The sequence below is a fragment of the Manis pentadactyla genome, chromosome 2 (assembly GCF_030020395.1).
Source record: "Manis pentadactyla isolate mManPen7 chromosome 2, mManPen7.hap1, whole genome shotgun sequence".
Taxonomy (NCBI): domain Eukaryota; kingdom Metazoa; phylum Chordata; class Mammalia; order Pholidota; family Manidae; genus Manis; species Manis pentadactyla.
The window spans coordinates 211,726,814-211,746,383 of record NC_080020.1 but is presented as its reverse complement, the minus strand read 5'-3'; the positions used below and the strand labels follow the sequence as shown (position 1 = coordinate 211,746,383).

Genomic DNA, 19,570 nt, shown 5'->3' with positions numbered 1-19,570 from the left:
TGAAATCCTGAAAAAGGAAACCTAACAAATCAATCGTAGGGAGAATAAGGGGAGGGAAATTGAGAAGGAGACTTTCCCTTTGTCATCTCAGCCAAGTGTGGTCAATCTTCACGGCAATGATGGTAGAATCAGGAAGGAAAGTGAGACAGGAAGGAAAGAGAAGGCCTGGAGGCAAGACAGAACATGGATCAAATGTAAATTTCCCAACATCAGGAGCACCAATGAGAAATAATCTTCTCTTATTCCACCATACCATTGTAAAGTATGATGGGAATTTGTTCTAGCCCCTGGTGTTTGTAGGGAATGTATGTGTGCTTATGAATGGGGAAAGACCTACATTCCAGTCTTTCCGTGTGGCAGAAGGAAGCATTGAGGATTCAGTGCCATTTTTAAGCCATACCACCGTTAATAAAACACTTCTGTGTAATGTACTGGATTGTCACAGGAATCCTGCAAGTAGACACTAGGCTCCCCATTTTATGGATGTGGAAACTGAGTCTCAGCAGTCTAAGTAACAGAGGCAAGAATAGAGCAAGCTGTGTTGCTTCCTCTGTAATTAAGATCCACCACCAGGCACCATCTTCCATGGCTGGTGTGGTTCAGATCTTTCCCCCGCTGGTCCTGGGCCCCACCTACACATACTTGATTTGCCCAGCAGACTTCTCTGGAGATCACTAGTGAGCTGGAAGGAAGTGGAGAATCCAAGCCTCAGGGAGGGTGTTTGGTGTGAAGATGAAATGGCTTGTCTACCCTTGTCCTTTTCCTCTGTCCTGCCTCCTTCTTGCCTATTGGTAGACCACCTGTGTTTAGCTTGATGCAAGGCAGAGCAGTGCTCCCCTAGCAGCTGGGGAGTCACAGGCCCACACCCAGGCGAGAGACTGGATGTAGTTGTCACCTACAGCATTGTACCTACAAGCACCATGACAGCCCTGGAAACTTCAAAGAGCCTGGTTGCTGGCACGCACATGGCCTCTCAGCTGGTCTGTGAAAGGAACCCACGTGTCTCTTGAATAGCCAAGGTCTGGACAGTTCTTTGGCGTTTAACTCAGTTGGGATCCTGCAAGATCCACTAGGATCTCCAGGGAGCCTGAGGATATCTCAATCTGAGTGCCCCTTTGGGAAACGTGGGCAGCTGAGAAAGAATGCATCTCTGGCTGAAAAGTACAGAAACAGGTTTGACAGCATTTAAAAAACCTGCAATTAGGATCTTGCCAGGACTCCTGAAATGTAAAGACTTTGGGTAGATGACTTAACAGAAGGCTATTGTGTTGCCCAGCTCTGGGATACTAGACTGTAATGACGACGGGAACAGCATCCCCCAGGGCCGTGCACTGGGGCAGCCCTCATGGGCTTCTGTCTCACCAGAAGAGGGAAGAATTGGCTAAGATGTTTTAGTAGTCTTGTCTGATGCCAGCACTGTTCAGTCCTGGCTGGGTAGACCAGATCCCCCAATTCCTTCCCAGCCCTTCCCAACTCCTTTCCTTTTGTTCTTCTAAAGAGGTGAAAGCTGGGGGATTCTGAGGGTTCAGGGGCCTGCTAACCCTCGGGAGTTCAAAAGCAGGCTGGGATGCCACGAGGTGGGAGAGGAGGCTCAGTGGGTGGGGAAACCTGGCCTGGGCTAGGTGGCCAAGCAGATGCCTGCAAGCCAACCACTGAGCTAGGACTGGACTGTAGTCTGAAGAAAAACATAACTCCTAGCTTTATACCCAGGATTGTTTTTTTCCCCTTAAACTCCTCCCAAAGTTTAGCCATTCATTCTCAAAGTTTCATGTGCATAAGCAGCACCCAGGGATCTTAGTACAATGTGGATTTTCAGACTCTGTCTACAGACATTCAGAAGGTTTGGGGTGGTCCCAGGAATCTGAGTTGTTTCAACAGCCTGTTTTGGACCAGACTACTTTTTTAGTAACAGGCATTGGAACCTGCTGCATCCCTGAAGATGCTGACGAATGACATGGGCAAGAGATATGTCCCATTGAAAACTTGGTCAAACCTCATCTGGTCTCTGTCTGAGGTTTTCCTGCATATTTACAGAGTTGAACCAGATGAACTCTATAGCCTCTTTAGGTTTTATCTCTGAGGCTGTAGTTCAGTGAAGTTTCCCAACCTGGTTGGCTGCTCTCTCCACCCAACACACATACAAATGTCCCAGAGGGTAAGCCCTGAAGCCAGCAGCCTTACCTTGAACACATTGAAGGTGAGTGGAAATTCCTTGTTTTTTGTCCTCACATTTCGTGGCATGATGTTGAAGGACACGATGACATTGTTGCTTTCCATGTTCTCTGACGCACAGAAGAAGTACTGCATGTCCCTCTGATGTCCTTCGGCATGAGAAAGAGCTGTTACTGGAGCTCAGCTCAGCCCCTAGGACTCCTGGATGGGGCCAGGCTTAGACCACGGGCGCTCTGGGGAGTTGTGTTAGAAACTTTGGTTTTGTGCACCTGAGGCCTGGGTCCCAGTCCCCATGGTTGCTGATTATGGCACAAGGGTTTCCATTTTGGGAGCCTCAAAATGCAGTCTCCTCCGTTAAAAACCACTGGGGGAAAATGTTTCTTAAACTCTAAAGTTGAGGGTTATTTTTATAATAAGTGGAATTCCAGAGTCCTGAGGTATGCATGAGCTTATGTGTTGGTGATAACCTTCAGTGCCTTGAAATGATGTCAATCCCGCAAGTACCAATGGAGCCAGAGGAAATAGGCAGAGAGGCCAATTCATTGTCCTCTGCTACCCACATGTGCTCATCAAAGCCAGAGCAGGAGAGAACTAATGTGAGAACCATTAGATTCATCTGCATGAAAGAATGAAGATAAGATAGAGATGGATTAATACTCGTCAGAGGTTTGGGTCCAAGTTGGGAAGCTCCCAAAGGGAAATGGGGAGACGCAGAGGACCATTGGGGTCATAGGCTTTCTGTGAGGATTGAACAAGACGATTCACTGAAGTGCACTGAGCAGCACATGGCAGGCGCTGGCGCCCTTCCCTCTCTCCCTCCTAAGGAATTAGAATGGCCCCAGTGGGTAATTTCGGGTAGTTCACTGACATGTACTACATCAGCGAAGAGGGCTTTGCCCCTGGTGCGGCTCAGGAAGGTGAATCAGGAGATCTGCGGCCCAAGAGTGACTCAGCATTTTCGTAGAGTCTGCCTGTGGTCGTGGGTTTCCGCTGGTCCTGGGGACAAGGTTCCCTGACCAGCCCAGCAAAGAGTCTGGAGGTTGAAAAGAGGGATACCCTGGGGTTTGGGGTCATTCAAGCTAACTATTTGTAACAGGTAGCTGCCAAGGAGAGGGGATGCACATGGCTGGGTGCATACACACACACACACACACACACACACGTACACACTCATATATGCAGATATGTTGTTTGCAGAGCCCCTCCCATCAAGGACACGGAAGCATACTCAGGTTCATGTTCAGGGAGCTATTTCACTCATCCATGTCACAAATGGGTGTGGGAGGTGCATGAGAATATGTGACTCTGCCAAGGTCACCCTCAGCAAGGTTCACCTCAGAGGACCCCAAAGACAGGCTCTGAGGGATCTGCCGCTGCAGAGGACACCAGCCAACATGCAGCAGGAATGTGCTCCCTCGGCTGTGTGGCACTTTGTGCCTTTAAGGGGGCAGGCAGGGATTGCTGCCTCTTCTGCACAGTGGGGGAGGTGGAGGACAGAGAGACCAGCTGTGTTCCCAGACTCACAGAGCCAGTATGTGGCAAAGACAATTGGCTTAACCCAGGCCTTGACTTTTGTCCCGTTTTCTTTCCAAACTCCCCTACTGTCCCGGATAACTACTGAAGAGCAATGAGCCTGGTCTACTCCTGGGAGGTGGGTGGACAATGGAGAGCACGAATGGGCAGGGGAGGCACAGCTGAGATTCCCCTGCCCGCCTCCACCAGCAAGCATTTCCCTTGGAGAAGCACAGCTGTCCCTTTGGGCAGACAGATGCTTCTCTTTTCAGCTTCCATAGTCCAGGAGCCAAGACAGGGCTGGGCTTCCCTGGGACAGGATAATTACCAAGGTCATAACTTACCTGGAATGGCATGGTCCTTAAACATCATTTGGGACCATCTTTCAGGGGGCATGCTTCCACGGTCCATGCTGACTGGAAATTGGTTACATATAAACAGGGAGGAGAAATTCTCTTGGAAATCTCGACATGACATCCTGTTATAAACAGACACATGTCACCTAGTGTGCACTGGCCCCCAGGGGAGGGTTCCCATCCCTTCCCGGTACTTCTGCCTGTCAGCTGCAGCATCCAGTGACTTACTGCCGTCCTACCCAAAGACTGCCTCATTCTGGCTCATTCACTGTCAAGTGCACCTCTGCTTCCTCCAGTGGTTGGGAAGACAAGGACAGAGTCAGATTCTGGGTTCTGAATGCCCCTCGCACAGCTTGCAGGCTGGCTACCGTTTCTATCTGCTGTGGGTCCTTCACTGCTGGGAAGGCCGCCTTCCCCTGGGGCTCTCTGCCAAATTCATTGCTGAGGTCTTTATCAGAATGGAATGGATTCAACACCTAAAATCCCACCTTGTACTGTGATTAAAGTGGAGATACTGGAAATATTTTTCCTTTCTAATTTACATTTGTCTCTCTGAATCTTAATTATTTAGATCTAGCCTCTTTTCACACATGCTAAATTTCATTTAAATATGTTACTAAGTAAACCAGACAGCTCCTCAGAGAAATGTCCATCTTATGTTTTCAGATGGGAGCATACGGCTGAGAATGTGTTTCTAAAACATCCAGTCCACTGTAGCTGGCGGGTGGTGACCCCAATCGCTCACCCAGAACCCTAGAGTCAGGGTTGGGAGATTTACACTAAGTTGCTCTTTTGGAACTCATGCCAGGGGAGGCTATGGAGCTTCAGGGTCCCACAAGATGGCATGGAGGATATGGGCATGGTAGCCATGCCTTCTGGTTTCCAGGAAACTACTGATTTCAAAGTTTTGGTGTCAATATTTCCTATGACCACCAACACCTATATTTCTGGAAGTTCCAATATTTCAGAGCAGAAATATGTTTCACACAAGGAGGGAGCACGCAGATGATAATTTCCCATCCGAAACTTGTGTCCTGGTAATGAAAATAGCCCATGTCTACATAGGTCTCTGCGAAGTTAATCTCTGTTCTCACCAAAATTTAGGGGAAGGGTAGGATCGAGGGTTTGGGCAATAGTTAGTGACTGTAAATGTGATTTTAAAAGAAGAGTAAATACCAAAACTCGCCATCATCCTTATTCTCATGCAGCTGGCCTTTCCGCTGGCTGTGGGTTTCCTGCCACTCCAGAGACCTGAGCAAGGAGACAGACTGTCACGTGAGTGCTCCCAAAGCCTCATCGCAACCCCAGTGGCCTGGCAGGGGCTCTGTGCCCAGGTGTCCATTCGCTCCTGGGGTGCAAGGGCAGAGTGTCATTCTCCCCGATGACAGGATTCAATCATTCTCTGTATGCTGTTGGCTCCCAGACTGCCCCCAGCCTGATGCCCTTTCCTGAGCTTTAGGTGGATACGTGCTACAGCCCATCATGTCTCCACCAAAGTCCCACAGTGACCTAAAAACCAGCCTATTTGCAAACTCTCCTTACCCTCTGCTTCCTCCATTGCCCAAGCAAGAATACGAGGGGCCATTCTCTCTCTTGCACCCACACACCCAAGCAATCATCAACTATCAAAGATTTATTGATTTTACCTCCTAAACCCCTCTGAAAGCCCTCTACTTACTTCCATCCCTACCCCTCTTTTCCTGGTTTGGGGACCCTCATCTCCCTCCTGGGCTTCTCACTGGTCTCCCCAGCCTCAGGGCTGCCCACTTTCCTATCCTTTCTCCACACTGCCATCAAAATGATCTTTCTCTGACCGAAGTCTGATTAGGACCTTTTCCTGCAGAAAGCACATCAGTGGTTCCCTTTCACTCTCAGGATGAAGTTCAAACTGCTGAGGCTGAGCCTCGGCCTCTGCCTGCCTCTCCAGCATTTTCGAACAGCTCTCCCTTTCCCCATCCCACCCACTGCCTGAATTGCACATGCCAGCAATGATGAATGTCTTCATTTCTGTAAGAATATAACCTGTCCTCCCCCTGCCCCCTGGGCTTCACCGGGATGCCCCCTCTGTCTGGAATACTCTTCTCCTGTCAGTCCTGTAGCCTGATATCTTATACTTGTCTTTCCTCCTGAAAGGCCCTTCTGCTGGGAAACCTTGCTCGTCCCCGTGGCATCCCCACCCCACCTAGCGTGGTGTCCCTCCTTTGAATCCCATGGCACCCTGCACCACTCCTACAGCAGCACTTTGTAACCTGTGCTACTAGTGCTTGTTTATTTCTTGCTGTTCCTCCCGAGGCCCCAAGTTCCATGAGATCAATGGGCCTTGTTCACTATTAGACCAACACAGGGGTTTAACACAATGCCTTGGCATTCGTAGACATACAATCATTTTTTTGCCTGCTTAGTTAATTAATAATTAAAGCTGCCCACTTCATTAGAATGTGTTCCAGAAGCTACTAAGATGCACGGTGAAGGAGACCTCACAGGCAGAAGGGAGCAGCTGCTGTTTCCTTCAGCCTGTTCTGCAAAGTGGAGGCTCGCTCACAGGCAATGGGCTCTGGAGACGCAAAAGTGTCATAGGCTCTTTCTCTGGGAGTGGCTTACATGAGGGCTTGGGTCACCTCTGTGCTGGAAGAACGAGGCGGGGACCACCACTCAAGATTCTGGCTGCAGGCTGAGCCAGTCAGATGTGTTATTGTAAAATGGCAATTGTATAATTAAGTGATAATTACATTTTCTGCAGTGTGTAAGGGAAAATAAATGTAGTGTAAATCAATATGCTATCGATTCATGCAAGTTTGCCTTTAAGTGTGTGCGACTGAAATTTCAATTATGGCTGAGATTAGACAATTCTGCTCTCTCTATCCATCTCCGCTCCTTGAAAAGTAGGAGGAAATTGACCACCTGCAATGGAGCCAGTGATTTTGTGTCCCCGTCACTTCCTTCCAGCCTGATTCCTGGTAGGAAATGGTGAGCCAAGCCCTCAGCCAAGGGACATGATCCTTCAGGGTCGGGGCTGCCAGGTCTGGCTCCTGAGTCCCTGCTCTGCACACACCTCCCCCTGTTCAAAGGCCTCTATAAGTACCACACCTGTGGGGTACAAGTCCACATTCTAAGCTGGTCTTGGGCTCTTTGGCCTGAGCTGTGAGCACTTCCTGGCTTCCTCCGCCTCAGGCCAGTTTGTGGGCCATGAACACACTATAAATGTTCCTGACTCCGCACAGTGGCTACACCTCCCCTCTTACCTAAGTGATCTCTTCCAAAGTGAGGCATACTTAATTTTTTTGGTTGAACTCAAGTTTAGCTCCGTCCATGAAGCTTTCCCTGTACATGCCCGCCCATAGCAAGCATTGCTTCGCTGATTTCCACTCTTCCTGTTACCTTCACCAGTTATTTGATACTCAGCGTGGGAGATGTGGGCAAAACAATGACGCATGTGAATTTACTGTCTTCCCTCCTTCCCAAGGGAATGTGTCACTGACAATTGGCCTGCCTCCCCTCCCACCCCCACCAACCAACCAGGGACTCTGGGACTAACCACTGGGCCAGCCTGAGGTAATGACCGAGAAGGAGAACTAGAAGAGGCCAGAAGTAGTTAAACTTTCCATTGCAAAGGACAGAGGATACCCCTGGGGGAGAAGAGAGAATAGAGGCAAGATAAAAGGGGGAAAGGGACAGTGAGTGAAAACACTGTCCAGCGGTTCATGGTTTTGGGAATTCATTCCCTTCTGCAGAGGGGATTCAGCTGCCCTGTTCTCCAGGGGGCATTTGAGGTCACACCAGCTTTATTCTAGGGACTCGAGGCACTTGTTTCCTGCCTCCGTCTCCCCCTCGCTGTCCCACCCCTCTGGCCCAGTGTACCTTCATCTCACATTTGCTGAGTGCCCACGAATGCAGGCGCACAGCAGCTGCTGGGGCCCACCGTCCCTGCCACAGCCTAGCCTGGGCAGCAGGCCAGGTTCTGGGTGGCCTGGAGGCTGGGCAGGGTCACTGTCTTACTCTGTATTTGCCTTCCAGAACTCACTTCTCACTGTATTGATTTTCACTCTTGGCTGAACACTTTGCGTCTCCTCTCAGCTCATGTTCTCCTTCCCACCTCCCCCGACAGGGACGCCACTGTGGCCGGTCACCGTGTCTCAACACTTTTCATGGATCTGCACAGGCCCTCGGATGATGTGACACGTCTGGGCCTCGCTGGCTGCCAGAGGAGCAAGTAACCTGCCGCTGGCCCCCTACCCCTCTCAGGACTGCCATCTCCTCAGTCAGCAAGGGGCTGGGGACCAGGGATCAGTCCTCCTGGCAGCTGGGAAATGCAGCCCAGCGCCCCCAACCACTGACCACATAGCCGGGTCCCCACTGGTCAGCCAGGCCGGAGACCGGCTTGCTGGGACATGACCAACAGGGACAGCAAACCCCACTTAGTCCCATTCACTCCTACCAGGACAAGATGCTAATCTAGGCACCAGGTCCTGTGGGAGTCCAGAGCACTGGGGCAGGATGGACTGCCCAGGTGGACTCAGTGAAATGATCAGCCAGACCTCTGCTGAGGTGCCCCAGCTTCCCACAGAATGAAGTCTTCTCCATCCTGATGACATGGCATTGTCAGGATCAGAATCCCATGAGACCCCTTTATGGTCCAGGGCTCCTTTCTCCATCTCTCTCTGCCAAGTGGAACTTGGCTTCTGCCTTAGCCCCCCTACTGCTGCCTTTTTAAAATTAATGCTGGGTATGTGGGTTCACAGCTTTAGAATGTGATCTTCAGGAAGACAGACACTGGGTCTTGTCATCTGTATATATCCCCCAGCACCCACCTAACACCATGTACTTAGAACACAGCAGGTATCTAACAGATGCTCGGCAAATGGCATCGTGGGAGTGTTGAGACGGACTGACAACCTTACCTAGGTGTGAAAGGCACAGGCCTGCAGCGAGACGCATGGCCGGTGAGAGAGATGCCGCCTTTCTGGGGCAGATGCTCTGCACACGGGGTCTCTGGGAAGGATAGAGAGAGGCTGTCAGCAGCCTTACCCATCTCTCCAGCGACCTCTCCATTCAGTTTTGCCCCAGGGGTTCCACAGGCGAATGAGATCTTCCCAGCGCCTCCTGTACTGAATCTGTGAAGACGAACAGAAAAGGAAACTGTCAGTGTTCCCCAGCCAAAGTCAGCAGAAGAGGGGCTGTGAATGCAGCTCTTTTTACCTCCAAGGACTAATTTAACTTCTGACCTCATTTGGCTGCAGCCAGAAAAAAAATTGAACGGAAAAAAATCAATGTCTCTGGGCTGCCTGTGTGGAGTTGGAATGAGATAGAGGAGAAAATGGCCCCTCTTTCTGCTCAGCACCTCGAAGGGTAGGTGCAACTTAATCATTCTGTGGTGGCATCCTAGAACTCAGCCAAGCTGAGATTTAATAGCAGATAAACAGCATGAGATGTTGCTGCGGGCTGCAGAGGGGAGATCTGTATAGGACCCAGCCTCCTCCAAGCCCCGTTGCAGCCCGCATCTCTATTCCACGGACATAGCTGCTTCCCAGCAGCCTGTTGGGAGATGTGCTGGGGTCTCTGCAGTGCTGAGCAAGGACAGTAGAGGTGGCTGATTTCACAAGACCAGGATGGCCTAGGAACTAGCTGAAGCTAGCCCTCCTCAGCCGGCACCCTGGCGCTGCACCACGTCCCATCACCCTGCCTCCATGGGTGACAAGCACCTCATGGTCTGACCATTCCTTCCTCCTCTGGGGACCTTATCATCACTCACTCCAGATATGGAGCACGTTTATTCCTTCAGACCGCTGAGGCCAGAGGACAGGGCTGTTGAAAAGTTACAATGAACAGAAACAGCCACAATCTGTGAGCATACATTCTGGGGTCCAAGGGCCCTCAGCCCTGTGGGAGGAATTAGCAGATGACTGGGTTGTAGCTGTGCTATTGCTCTGTGCCAATATTGTCTGAGGAGACAGACGCCTGGAGGGGGGAGGGGAGGGGCAAACTCGGTGATTCCAGGTCAGAGGAGGTTGAGAAAGCCCCCGAGGAATGTCACCATATATATGGAAAAGGAACCCATGTTGGAGGCGGGGCACAGAGCCAGGAGCTGGCTGAGTGCTCGACATGCATTACATCTTTCAATCCTCCAGGGCAGATGTTCATACAACCCCTGTTTTGCAGATGAGGAAACTGAGTGTCAGAGAGATTAGGCAACTTTCCCAAGGCTACAGAGTAAGTGGCAGAGGAAGAATTCTGACCCCAGCCACTGTCAGTCTCTACAGTCCAGGACTTCATTTTGGACTGTGGAATGGGAACAGGATGCAGCTGCTCCAGGGCCCAGCCCATTCTCAGATGTGCCGCAACCCCAACCTTGATATGACCCCTGGGCCGTCTGGCCAAGGCCCATGTGATCACCGGTAGGGCAGTGCCGTGAGGAGCAGCACAGTCAGACCAGAAGCAAAGACCGTGGCTTGGACTGGGTTCTTCTCTGTCGCCTTCTATCCGGCTGGCTCTGCCATGGAAGGTACTCTGGCTTCTCATGTCACATGGGATGGGGGGTGGCTCTTGGCACAAACCCGGGTTTCCGGCCCCTCTCTGCCCCACCCCAGGCACTCTCGGCCTTGCACACATTGTCTTATTATTAAACCCCAGCACCTGGCAGAGCCCATGGAGCAGGGATGTGAGAAGTGGTCGCCTGGTGGCCCGAGGAGCTTGGTGAGCCAGCCTCAGTGCCTAACAGCCAGTCAGGGCTCGGGGGAGAAGAGTGGCCAGTGACTAGGAGGGGCTGCAAGCAGGGCTAAATGAGGCATGCAGATAAACACTCACCCCCTTGCCCAGGGGAATCACGACTGAGCTAGGTGCATAATAAAAAATGCCAATTTCATTTATCTTCCTGTCTGTGTCCCCCCCGAGGGAGGATGAGCAGATTAAAAAGCAAACTGCATTTATGAGCCAGTTTAATCTTAGCACTTGTGGTCAGAGTTATAACCTCCTTTTTCTGGAGGAGGAGCCTTTAACCAAGCCAAGATCTTGGGCCCTTGTCTGGCTGTATCACTCTTTCTGGACAGTCCTTATTGGTGACCACAGGGCCTTGGCCAGGTGGCTCAGGGTCACATTTGAGACCAAGGTCACAGCTACATCTGAGAATGAGCTGGCTCACTTGCTTCACTCTCCTGGCAGCTGACTGTACCCCTGGCCTGGTTGGCTCTCTCAGAAAGGGTACCACTGGGCAGCAGTGATTTAGGTTTTCTGTCCTAGAATAGGTTTTCCTCAAATGTGTTCTCTTTAATAGCAGTTCCACAGGGTAATAGCTATTCCTAGGAAAAATGGTTTCATGGCTAATGGTAAATTAAGACCAAGTTGTACTTGTATCATTAATACAGGCCTTCTCAGAGCCTTTAAAATGCTAATGTCCATTGTGAATCTCCAAGAAGGGGAAATGGTGAACAGCATTTTCCAAATGTACTTGGAGAACTGCTTCCACAGAGCATCTCACCAAGCTGGCACATCTTAGAGCACATGTTGAGAAGTGCTGGCAGCCACAGAGCGGCAGGGATGGGTCACTGGCTGTAGCAGAGGAGGTCTCCTTTTCAGACTGCTCAGTGTACTAAAAGGCCAACTCAAAGTGTGTGCTGTCAGGGAGCAAATGTTTGGGCTGTGAGCAGAATCCGCATGTGCCCAAAGTCCTACTCCCAAGTTCACATCCATGGCTCTGGCCCTAGGTGTTCACATGGTTGCTCTGTAGCTCGGCAGTCACTACCATCCCCATCCCCAGAGTTCCATGGGATTCACAAGTCCCTTCTCCCTGTGTTCAGGGGAGAAACAAAAGCTGTCTCAATGCATAAAAGTGCCGTGCCCAGGAACGGCAGATACGTCACATAGATACCACGGCTCCTCTATTCCATGCCCAGCCCAGACATCATCCACTAATCACAGCTCTCTTTCCCCAAAGCTGGAGGCAGTGCTAAAGTCTTGTCAACACAGTAATCCAGGCAGCATCACCGATTGATCAAGGCTGGTACACAAAAAAGCCATTTGCTCTCCCTGGCTTAGACCCGTCCACCTCTGGGATGTAGGTACTAAGGGGAGCAGTCCTTCATAAGGCCATTCGTACATGGCCGGTGTGATGATGGTACTGGCCATCCCCACTGAGAACTCAGAGGACTTGGGAGAATTCAGGGGAAGAGTCAGAAGGCCCTGTGACTGGGATCTCTTCTGGCCTGGGTATGTCAGGGCTTTCTCTTCCTTGCTTGGCAGAAATATATTTTGAGCTCTTCAGAAGTGTCCTATGATGGAGCATCAGTGATGTCACCTTCATGGCCAAGGACAGAGGCATTCATTCACTCATGCAAGCGCCCTCATCCATTGATCCAACCAGCATTTACTAGGTGCCTACGCCTACTGTCTCCCACGTGCTGTGCAGAAGAAACATTTTGTTACTGATTTCCTGAGGGAGATAGGCAGGAGACAGGAGATATTACCTCTGTTTTGTGGGCTGGAACGTTCACCAAAACCTGAAACAATGGGGCAACTGGCCTTAGGTCAATGGACAGGAGTGACAGATTGATACAGAGAGAGAGAGAAGACGCAGTCCACGGGAGCCTTACCTGCTCCGCATGGGTCACCGTGTAGGCGTGCTTATTCACCAGGCCGTTCTCCAGGACCGTGGCCTCTTCTGTCAGCTTCAAGGGAGAGAATCACACTGAGCTGTCAGTATTCTTTAAAGAAAAAGACATCCAGCTGTGCCATGGCTGGAAGGAAACATCCCACTGGCTCACCCTGGAAGGGCATGTTCTTGGCGCTCTTTTCTAGAGAGGCAGGGTTTGAAGGCTGCTGCGATTTCATGCCTCAAGAGACCACCCAGTTACAGATGGAACCCCAGCAAATCCTGAGGACGTGGCCCGCCTGCCTCTCCAATCGCTCCTCATCAGTGAGACACAGCACAGCACGTGTGTGCTGGGCATTGGGTGGGAGCTGGGAATACACAGCACCCTGTGCTGTAACTGGGGTCTTCAGTGCATCTTAGTTTTCGGATGGCATTTCAGATTAGGGATGTGTGACTCAGTGTGCACATGTTTAAAGAGGGGAGGCAGCTCCCTGCTGTCTCAGAACAGACCCAAATCCTCTGGAAGGTTGTCCAGGCTTTTCAAAATGGGACATACTGACCTTGGGATGCTGCCTTTTGAGTTACTGAGAGGCAATGGGTCCCCCAGTCACCCTGGACCCCACTGCTCCTGCTCATGGCAAGCACCAGGCCAAGGCTTTGCAGTGTGGCAGCAGCATGTGAACCCCTGCTCAGCCACATATTGGCTGCGTGATGACAGCTGGCGCCCTCTATCTAACAGAAGTGTCCCGCTGGCAGCCTATTTCCTGCTCTGTAAGTGAACTCTGCACCCTCTATCTTGGAGGGAGGGCTGCTGTGAGGGTTAACTGGGGTGGCCTCACTAAAGCACAGCAGTGCTCCCTGACGGCTGCTCGGCCACTCCCCTTACAAGACGAATGGGCCAGGGGTGGACACTCCCGCGTGAGGAAAGGCTTGAACCAAGGCACACGCTTCCTGCGTACTCACCCCCGGCGGGGTGGCGCAGGTCATCAGGGAGCCTGCCTTGGCCGCTGTCTTCACCACCATCACCAGGTCAGAAGAGGAGGAGTGCAGGTCAACGCTGGTGACCACCCCTCCCGTGAGGTCCACCAGGGCGTCAGGGAGGTAGCCGTAGTGCAGGTTGAGAAAGGACCCGTGGAACCTGGGTGGGGGGGAGTCAGACCAACTGCTGGGCGGCCTTTGAGGAGTCACTGCAGTGCAGGACGACCTGACCCACCCCCAGACTTACCAGCTTCCATTCGCCCAGCTGGCGGCTCCAGCAATGGGCCACCCTCCCCACCTTCCTCCCCGGGGCAGCCCCACGACTGGCAGTATTGTGTAGAGGCTAGCAACACAGGTGCTGCAGCCACAGGCCACGGCTGAATCCCAACCTCTCCACATATTTAGCTGCTTGGCCTCTGACAAATTACTTAACCTCATGGGACTGGGCTTAACATAGTGCCTGGCACATGGCAAGACCATAACATTGGATATTATGATAATGAATATCTACTGTTTCCTGTTCAATTAACAGTAATGGTAAGTACTGTGTACAGGGTACCATGCTAGCCACTGAGCATTCAAAGATGGGTGAGACCAGGGTCCTACTTGCAAAGGGCTCAGTCAATGATTCTGATGCCTGAGGTGGCTACAAGCAGCCTCTCGTCCTCACTTTGTGCAAAGCTTCATCCAGAATCCCCTTTCCCGTTCTCAGAACTAACCCACTCTCCCAGAATCATCAGGGAAATAAGTTGACTTTACTGAGGGTAACAAGTCTTATATATCCCTCAAAGCAAACCACCTAAAACCCTACCTGTTCCCCAGAGCACCCCTTCCCGCCCTCAACATGGGGTTTCTGCTCCTGGACCCACAGCCTGAGCAGTGCCTGGCCTTACTGCCCTTATCTTGCCTTCCTCCCAATTCTGCCCCAAACCTCAGGAGACCCTGTCACTTGCTAGGGAGGCAGATGGACTCCAGATTCAAGAGCCAAAGTGCATAGGTCTCACTGTGGCTGCCCCTCTCACGAGCTCTCCACCTCGGGCGGGAGGCTGAACTTTCCTGAGTCTCCCTTTGCCCACCTGGGGAATGGGCACGGAACAGTAGCTGCCTCCATGGGCCAAGGGGAGGGTACTGCCAGCTAATCCAGTACAGCACTAACAGAAGTGTCCGGCTGGCAGAGGGAGGGCATGCTGCTGTCATTAGCAGGCACAGCAAATCCAGCTCCAAGCTTGCCTCTTGCTTCACAACAGTAGGACCCACTCTCCTTCCAATGACCCCTCACGTTTCTTTTGCCTTCCTCGGGTGTGTGTTTGCTGAGATGCATGGATCACCTTGGCACAGACAGGAAGTGCCTGGGGGCCCAGGGAAGACTTCCAGGGTGGGAGGCGGGGGAGCACATTTCTGAGTTGAATTTTATGCAGGTAAGGACAGTGGGATGGGCATTCCAGGGAGGAAGAATTAAATTGGGGAGGCCCCTGGAGCCGGAAGAGCATGGAGGAGTGGGGTCTGTGATGGGCTGACTGGCACTCCCTGGAAAGAAGGTAGATTGATCAGTGACCAGGAGAACCACGAAGCAGGGGCCACATAAGGTCAGATTTGTGGTGAGAACTCAAGTTCTTGTGAGTGGGGTAAAATGGGAAGGTTCCAGAGGATACTCACTCTAGGCAGGCAAACCCACAAAGGACATGGAGCTGAGGCCACGCTGGGCAGGAAACCCTGCCTCGGGGTGTCAAAGCTGCCCAGTGGGTGTCTTCCTCACCACTGTCCCTGTCACTCAGGCTTCTCCCCAGGGACCTGAACACCTGTCCCTCATGGGCTGGTGGCAGTGCACTGTGGCTTTCTTTCCAGGGATACCCCACCGTGCTGGGGCAGGGGCCCGGATCTATGCCCGCTGGTCTAATGGGATTGGTGACCTTGGACAGACCCGTCTCCATCCTGTCCTCTGCCTTCCACCTGGTACCAGTGGGGCTGACTGGATCGGCTGTTGGGGCTCCGCAGGCACCCCTTTCTCACTGTACCGCCACCTCTGCCATTCTCTCCTCCTAGGGATCACCCAGAATCCACAGAAATTCACTTCAGAAAAGATGTTACCAGACACTCACTCTAAGCAGGACACTGTCCCAGTCACAAACCCCATGGATGGCTTAGAAAATCTTTTATTAAAGAAAGCTAAGCATACACAGAACAAAAAGGGCTATTCTACAGAATCCACATGCCATGGGATCCACATGCCATGAGACTGACTGATCTCGACTTGTTTATAAAACTGGTTCTGAATCTTATCTTCCTGTCTCTCCCCCTTTCTGACCCAGGGTTACACCTGGTACTACACTCTTATCACTGGGGTGTTTGCTTAGTTAACTGCAAAGCCTCCCTTTGATACCATTCATGCCCAGTTGGGTCTGAATGCCTGATTCTCTTGATTTCCCGCATGTATTCTGGCTCTGGGTCCTAGATAAAGAGGGTTTTGCTGAGGGCAGTAGAAATTCTCAAAGACCAGAGTTGTGGAACCCACCGCCCGGTTCATCAGTGTGACCTCCTGCACTGCAGCTGCCCCTTCCTGGTGGTCCACTCAGAGGTCCTCCCTGGCTTCAGATCGGGCTGCACCAGAGCCACTCCAGAAAAGCAGCTGGTGAGCCCTATCCTGACACTTCAGGCCCACTGCCTAAGGGCCTTGTCTGGTGTCCTGCGCCCATGCCAGACAAGTGAGGTCACTACAGAGACACCCAGTGCACGGGGAATGGCCCTCGCCAGCAGTCCCCTCTCTCGGGGGCCTCTCCACAATGCCTACAAAGCCTGGCCCAACAGCAGCTGGGTGTTTTGACAAGGAGCTATCTCTCTGCTTCACAAACATGAGCTCACAAATGCTGCTGACGCTTCAGGAACTTAGCAACTATTCTTAGCCCCCTTTGCTGACAGGAAATAGAAAGGAATGGAAAGATAGAGAACACGGTGTTTGTCACACCTGTGACTATGCCATGTCACCAGAACCCAGGAATTCTGAGAGAGCCTTGTTTGCATCCCTCTGCTTCAGCCTCATTTAGGGGAAATGTCTATCTGCCCAGCAATGATATGAGAGAGGGAAGAAATCGGATGCCTAAATCAGAGCCAAAAAGGATGTTGAAATGCTGCAATTCTTAACTGCAGAGATTCCATAAAAGATGATGTGCAGCCAACCAGATCTTGTCACCCAATCTCCTATTTTATGACCTCTAGAGGAAAAAAAATCTGTGTGGATTTTTTTCTTTCAAACCTGACTGACTTGACCAATTCATTTCCAGTCTCTCCAGCTACAAGGATATTTCAATGTTTGGGATCCACATGTTCACCTGGCCTTGTCTACACCCTTGGAGGAAAAGAGGGTCATCTCCATCTGGACAGATGGCTTCTCCAGGTGTGCCATGGGCTCTGTGTGCCAGGCACTGAGTTCCAAAGAAGCAAAAAGATAAGTCCTTCCCTGGAAGGGCTGATGGCCTCAAGGTGTGACAGAGCAGCACGTGACTACGGAGAATGGTTCTCGCACTGGCTTGGCCTCCAACACCATGTGACCTTGGGTAAGTCATTTTTTCTGAGCCTCAATTTTTCTTCATCTTTCAAAGGGGGAGGTCGGATTCTACATTGACAGAGGTCCTTCCAGCTCTGATATGCTATAATTCTAGTTGATTCACTCCTGAGTTCTGTAACTTTCTTCTTTAGTTGGAGGGAAAAGCTCTTAAATAGCTTACTAGTTTGAAACATTTTATGCTCTGCTAGATTTCTTTCAGTGGTGGTATGTGGCTTCTAGGTCTAGTTTCCCATTTTCTTTTCAAGCTGAATGATCGCTTTAGGTTGACTCTTAATAAAAATGGGGTCAAAGTCATCATTTTATTCTGCAAACTTTCTAATTCTTCAAGTGAATGGCCATCCTCCTCCTTTTACATAAGGAACAAATGAGGCCCTGGAGTTGTGAGGGCTGAATCTATACTGGAAAGATAGTGGCAGTGTTTGTGTAAGTAGCTTAGAAGTGAATTAACCTCCCCAAGCATATGGATTGGTTCAACAACCTTGGCTGTTATCTGGGCTTCGTTCTCAGTGCTAATGAACAGCTCTATATGACACTGGAAATGAGCAATGGCTTTAGTTTTTCACAACTTGGCTCAAAAGAAAGAACGCAAAAAAAGAAAAAAAAAAAAGACTTATTGAGATGGATGGCTGTTCAGATTGTGGCCTCCAAGAAGACAGGGACTGGGGGAGTCTGCAGGTTTGTTACGCTTCCTCAGGGGCTAGGATGGGCTCAGCATGATCTTCAGTCTTGCTAAATGATGTCCCCTAGTCAATAGCTAAAGACCTCAGCAAATTCAGGCTAGCTACTTACACCTGCCATTACATCACTATTTGGAGTCTTGGTTATCCAAGCTGTAAAATGAGGGGTTGGTTAAGACAATCTTGGGGAACCTGACTTGGTGATACACTCTACTACTCATTTCTCCTGAAAGGTGAGGTCCTTTAATCTCCTAGAATTGACCTCTAGCCCTGGTATGTCCCTCATCTGTGTGGGTCTCTATCTTACACATAAATGTACTTGCACACACCTACTTAAGCCAGTCTGAGACTCTCTCCCCCATGCCAAGCACAGTTGCTGGCCTATGACCAAATGCCCAATAAACATCTGCTGAAGAAAAGCAACCCAAAGAGTCCAAATGAAACATGTGAATTAGGGTGTTTATAAGACTTTGGGTTTGCTAACATCAGAAGGTAGTCCCTGATTCAAGGTGTTTGGGTCATATCACCACGAGCAGCTCCTGCCCTGCCCCACATATAAATGCAATCCCAGCAGCCACCCCAGGTCCCCAGCTGCCCTGACCTCACTTTGAACGGCCCTGCCACTAGGTCTTAGCATGAATCATTCCCAATTTTGGGGATGCCTCCCCAACATATCTTCTCTCTCCTTGCTGAAATTCTACCCATCCTTCAAGGCCTCACTTCATGCCACTGACTCTATACAATTTCAGGCTGACTTCCTGTGAATCAGAAAGTCAAGATTGTTTCCTCTCATCAGACTTTAACCATGATATTATATTTTATTTGGGCCCTTAGTCCAGCCCTTGCAATAATATCATTGTTAGTACATCCCTGTCCAGCCCGGCCCCAACCACCCCTCACTATGTGCTGGTGGGTTCCTCCCAATGCCCCCCACAGCTTCTACACAGTGGCCGTTTATGGAGGACACCCAGCTGGGTGGCCAAAGCTCTGGTGCTCCCAGGGGCACTGCCTGCATCTGGCAGAGCTGCAGAAAGTCCTGGGGCCAGCTAATGGGGAGCAGCTGTCAGGGCAAACAACTGGGCAGGCAGGGCCAGCACTGAGGCCCTGGGCTGAGCACTGGGCCCATCCTCACTTGGCGTAGGCTTTCTCCAGCAAGCAGGGCCAGAACTCTTGGTTGCTGCGAGGATACACAAACAGGTACTCCTTGTTCAGGACAGGGAGGCGATCATCAACTACCACTTCCACCCACTGGCCACACCGCCAGAACTGGAAGAGAGATGAAGATATGCCTCAGTGGAGTTGGGGCAGGAGGGAGCTCTTGGACCCCCCACCCACACCAAAAGATAACCACTGTCACCACATGACCTCCACAGGGCAACAGTGAACACTATGCAGAAAAAAATCCCAGCCCAGGCTGGCGGACAGGGGACCAGTGTGTAATCTCCACAGACCAATGAGTCACACATAGAGTTAATCAAGGAAAATACATGGAGGGAGGAGACCTGGGTTCTCGTTTGACTTTGCCACTAACTCTGGCCTCACTTCGGCAAGTCTTTTGTGAGCTTCAGACACACATGAGATTCCGGCACATCTTATATGCAAAATGGCAGTAGGTGGACCAGATGCCAAACAACAATGGAGGACAGTGGCTACAGAGTGCTGTAATGGGGAGGGAGCGCCTGCTGGAGGCCAGGGGCTGGAGGGAGGACGCAGGGTTTAAGTAGGTGATTAG

General features: G+C 51.1%; 1 protein-coding gene and 1 long non-coding RNA gene across 2 annotated transcripts in view; one reads left to right on the top strand and one right to left on the bottom strand.

Moving 5' to 3' along the window:
- CAPN13 (calpain 13) overlaps window positions 1-19,570 on the bottom strand; it is a 55,192-nt gene that overhangs the window by 13,071 nt on the left and 22,551 nt on the right. Inside the window, exons 5-11 of the mRNA XM_036903616.2 lie at window positions 18,971-19,104; window positions 13,585-13,759; window positions 12,623-12,697; window positions 9,066-9,151; window positions 5,217-5,291; window positions 4,029-4,162; window positions 2,182-2,321 (exon numbers count right to left, since the gene is read on the bottom strand). Coding sequence (XP_036759511.2) covers window positions 2,182-2,321; window positions 4,029-4,162; window positions 5,217-5,291; window positions 9,066-9,151; window positions 12,623-12,697; window positions 13,585-13,759; window positions 18,971-19,104 — 819 coding nt within the window. The remainder of the gene's footprint in view (window positions 1-2,181; window positions 2,322-4,028; window positions 4,163-5,216; window positions 5,292-9,065; window positions 9,152-12,622; window positions 12,698-13,584; window positions 13,760-18,970; window positions 19,105-19,570) is intronic.
- LOC130682615 (uncharacterized) overlaps window positions 12,996-19,570 on the top strand; it is a 29,252-nt gene continuing 22,677 nt past the window's right edge. The window contains exons 1-2 of the long non-coding RNA XR_008995893.1: window positions 12,996-13,392; window positions 16,878-17,150. This is a non-coding gene — a long non-coding RNA (uncharacterized LOC130682615). The remainder of the gene's footprint in view (window positions 13,393-16,877; window positions 17,151-19,570) is intronic.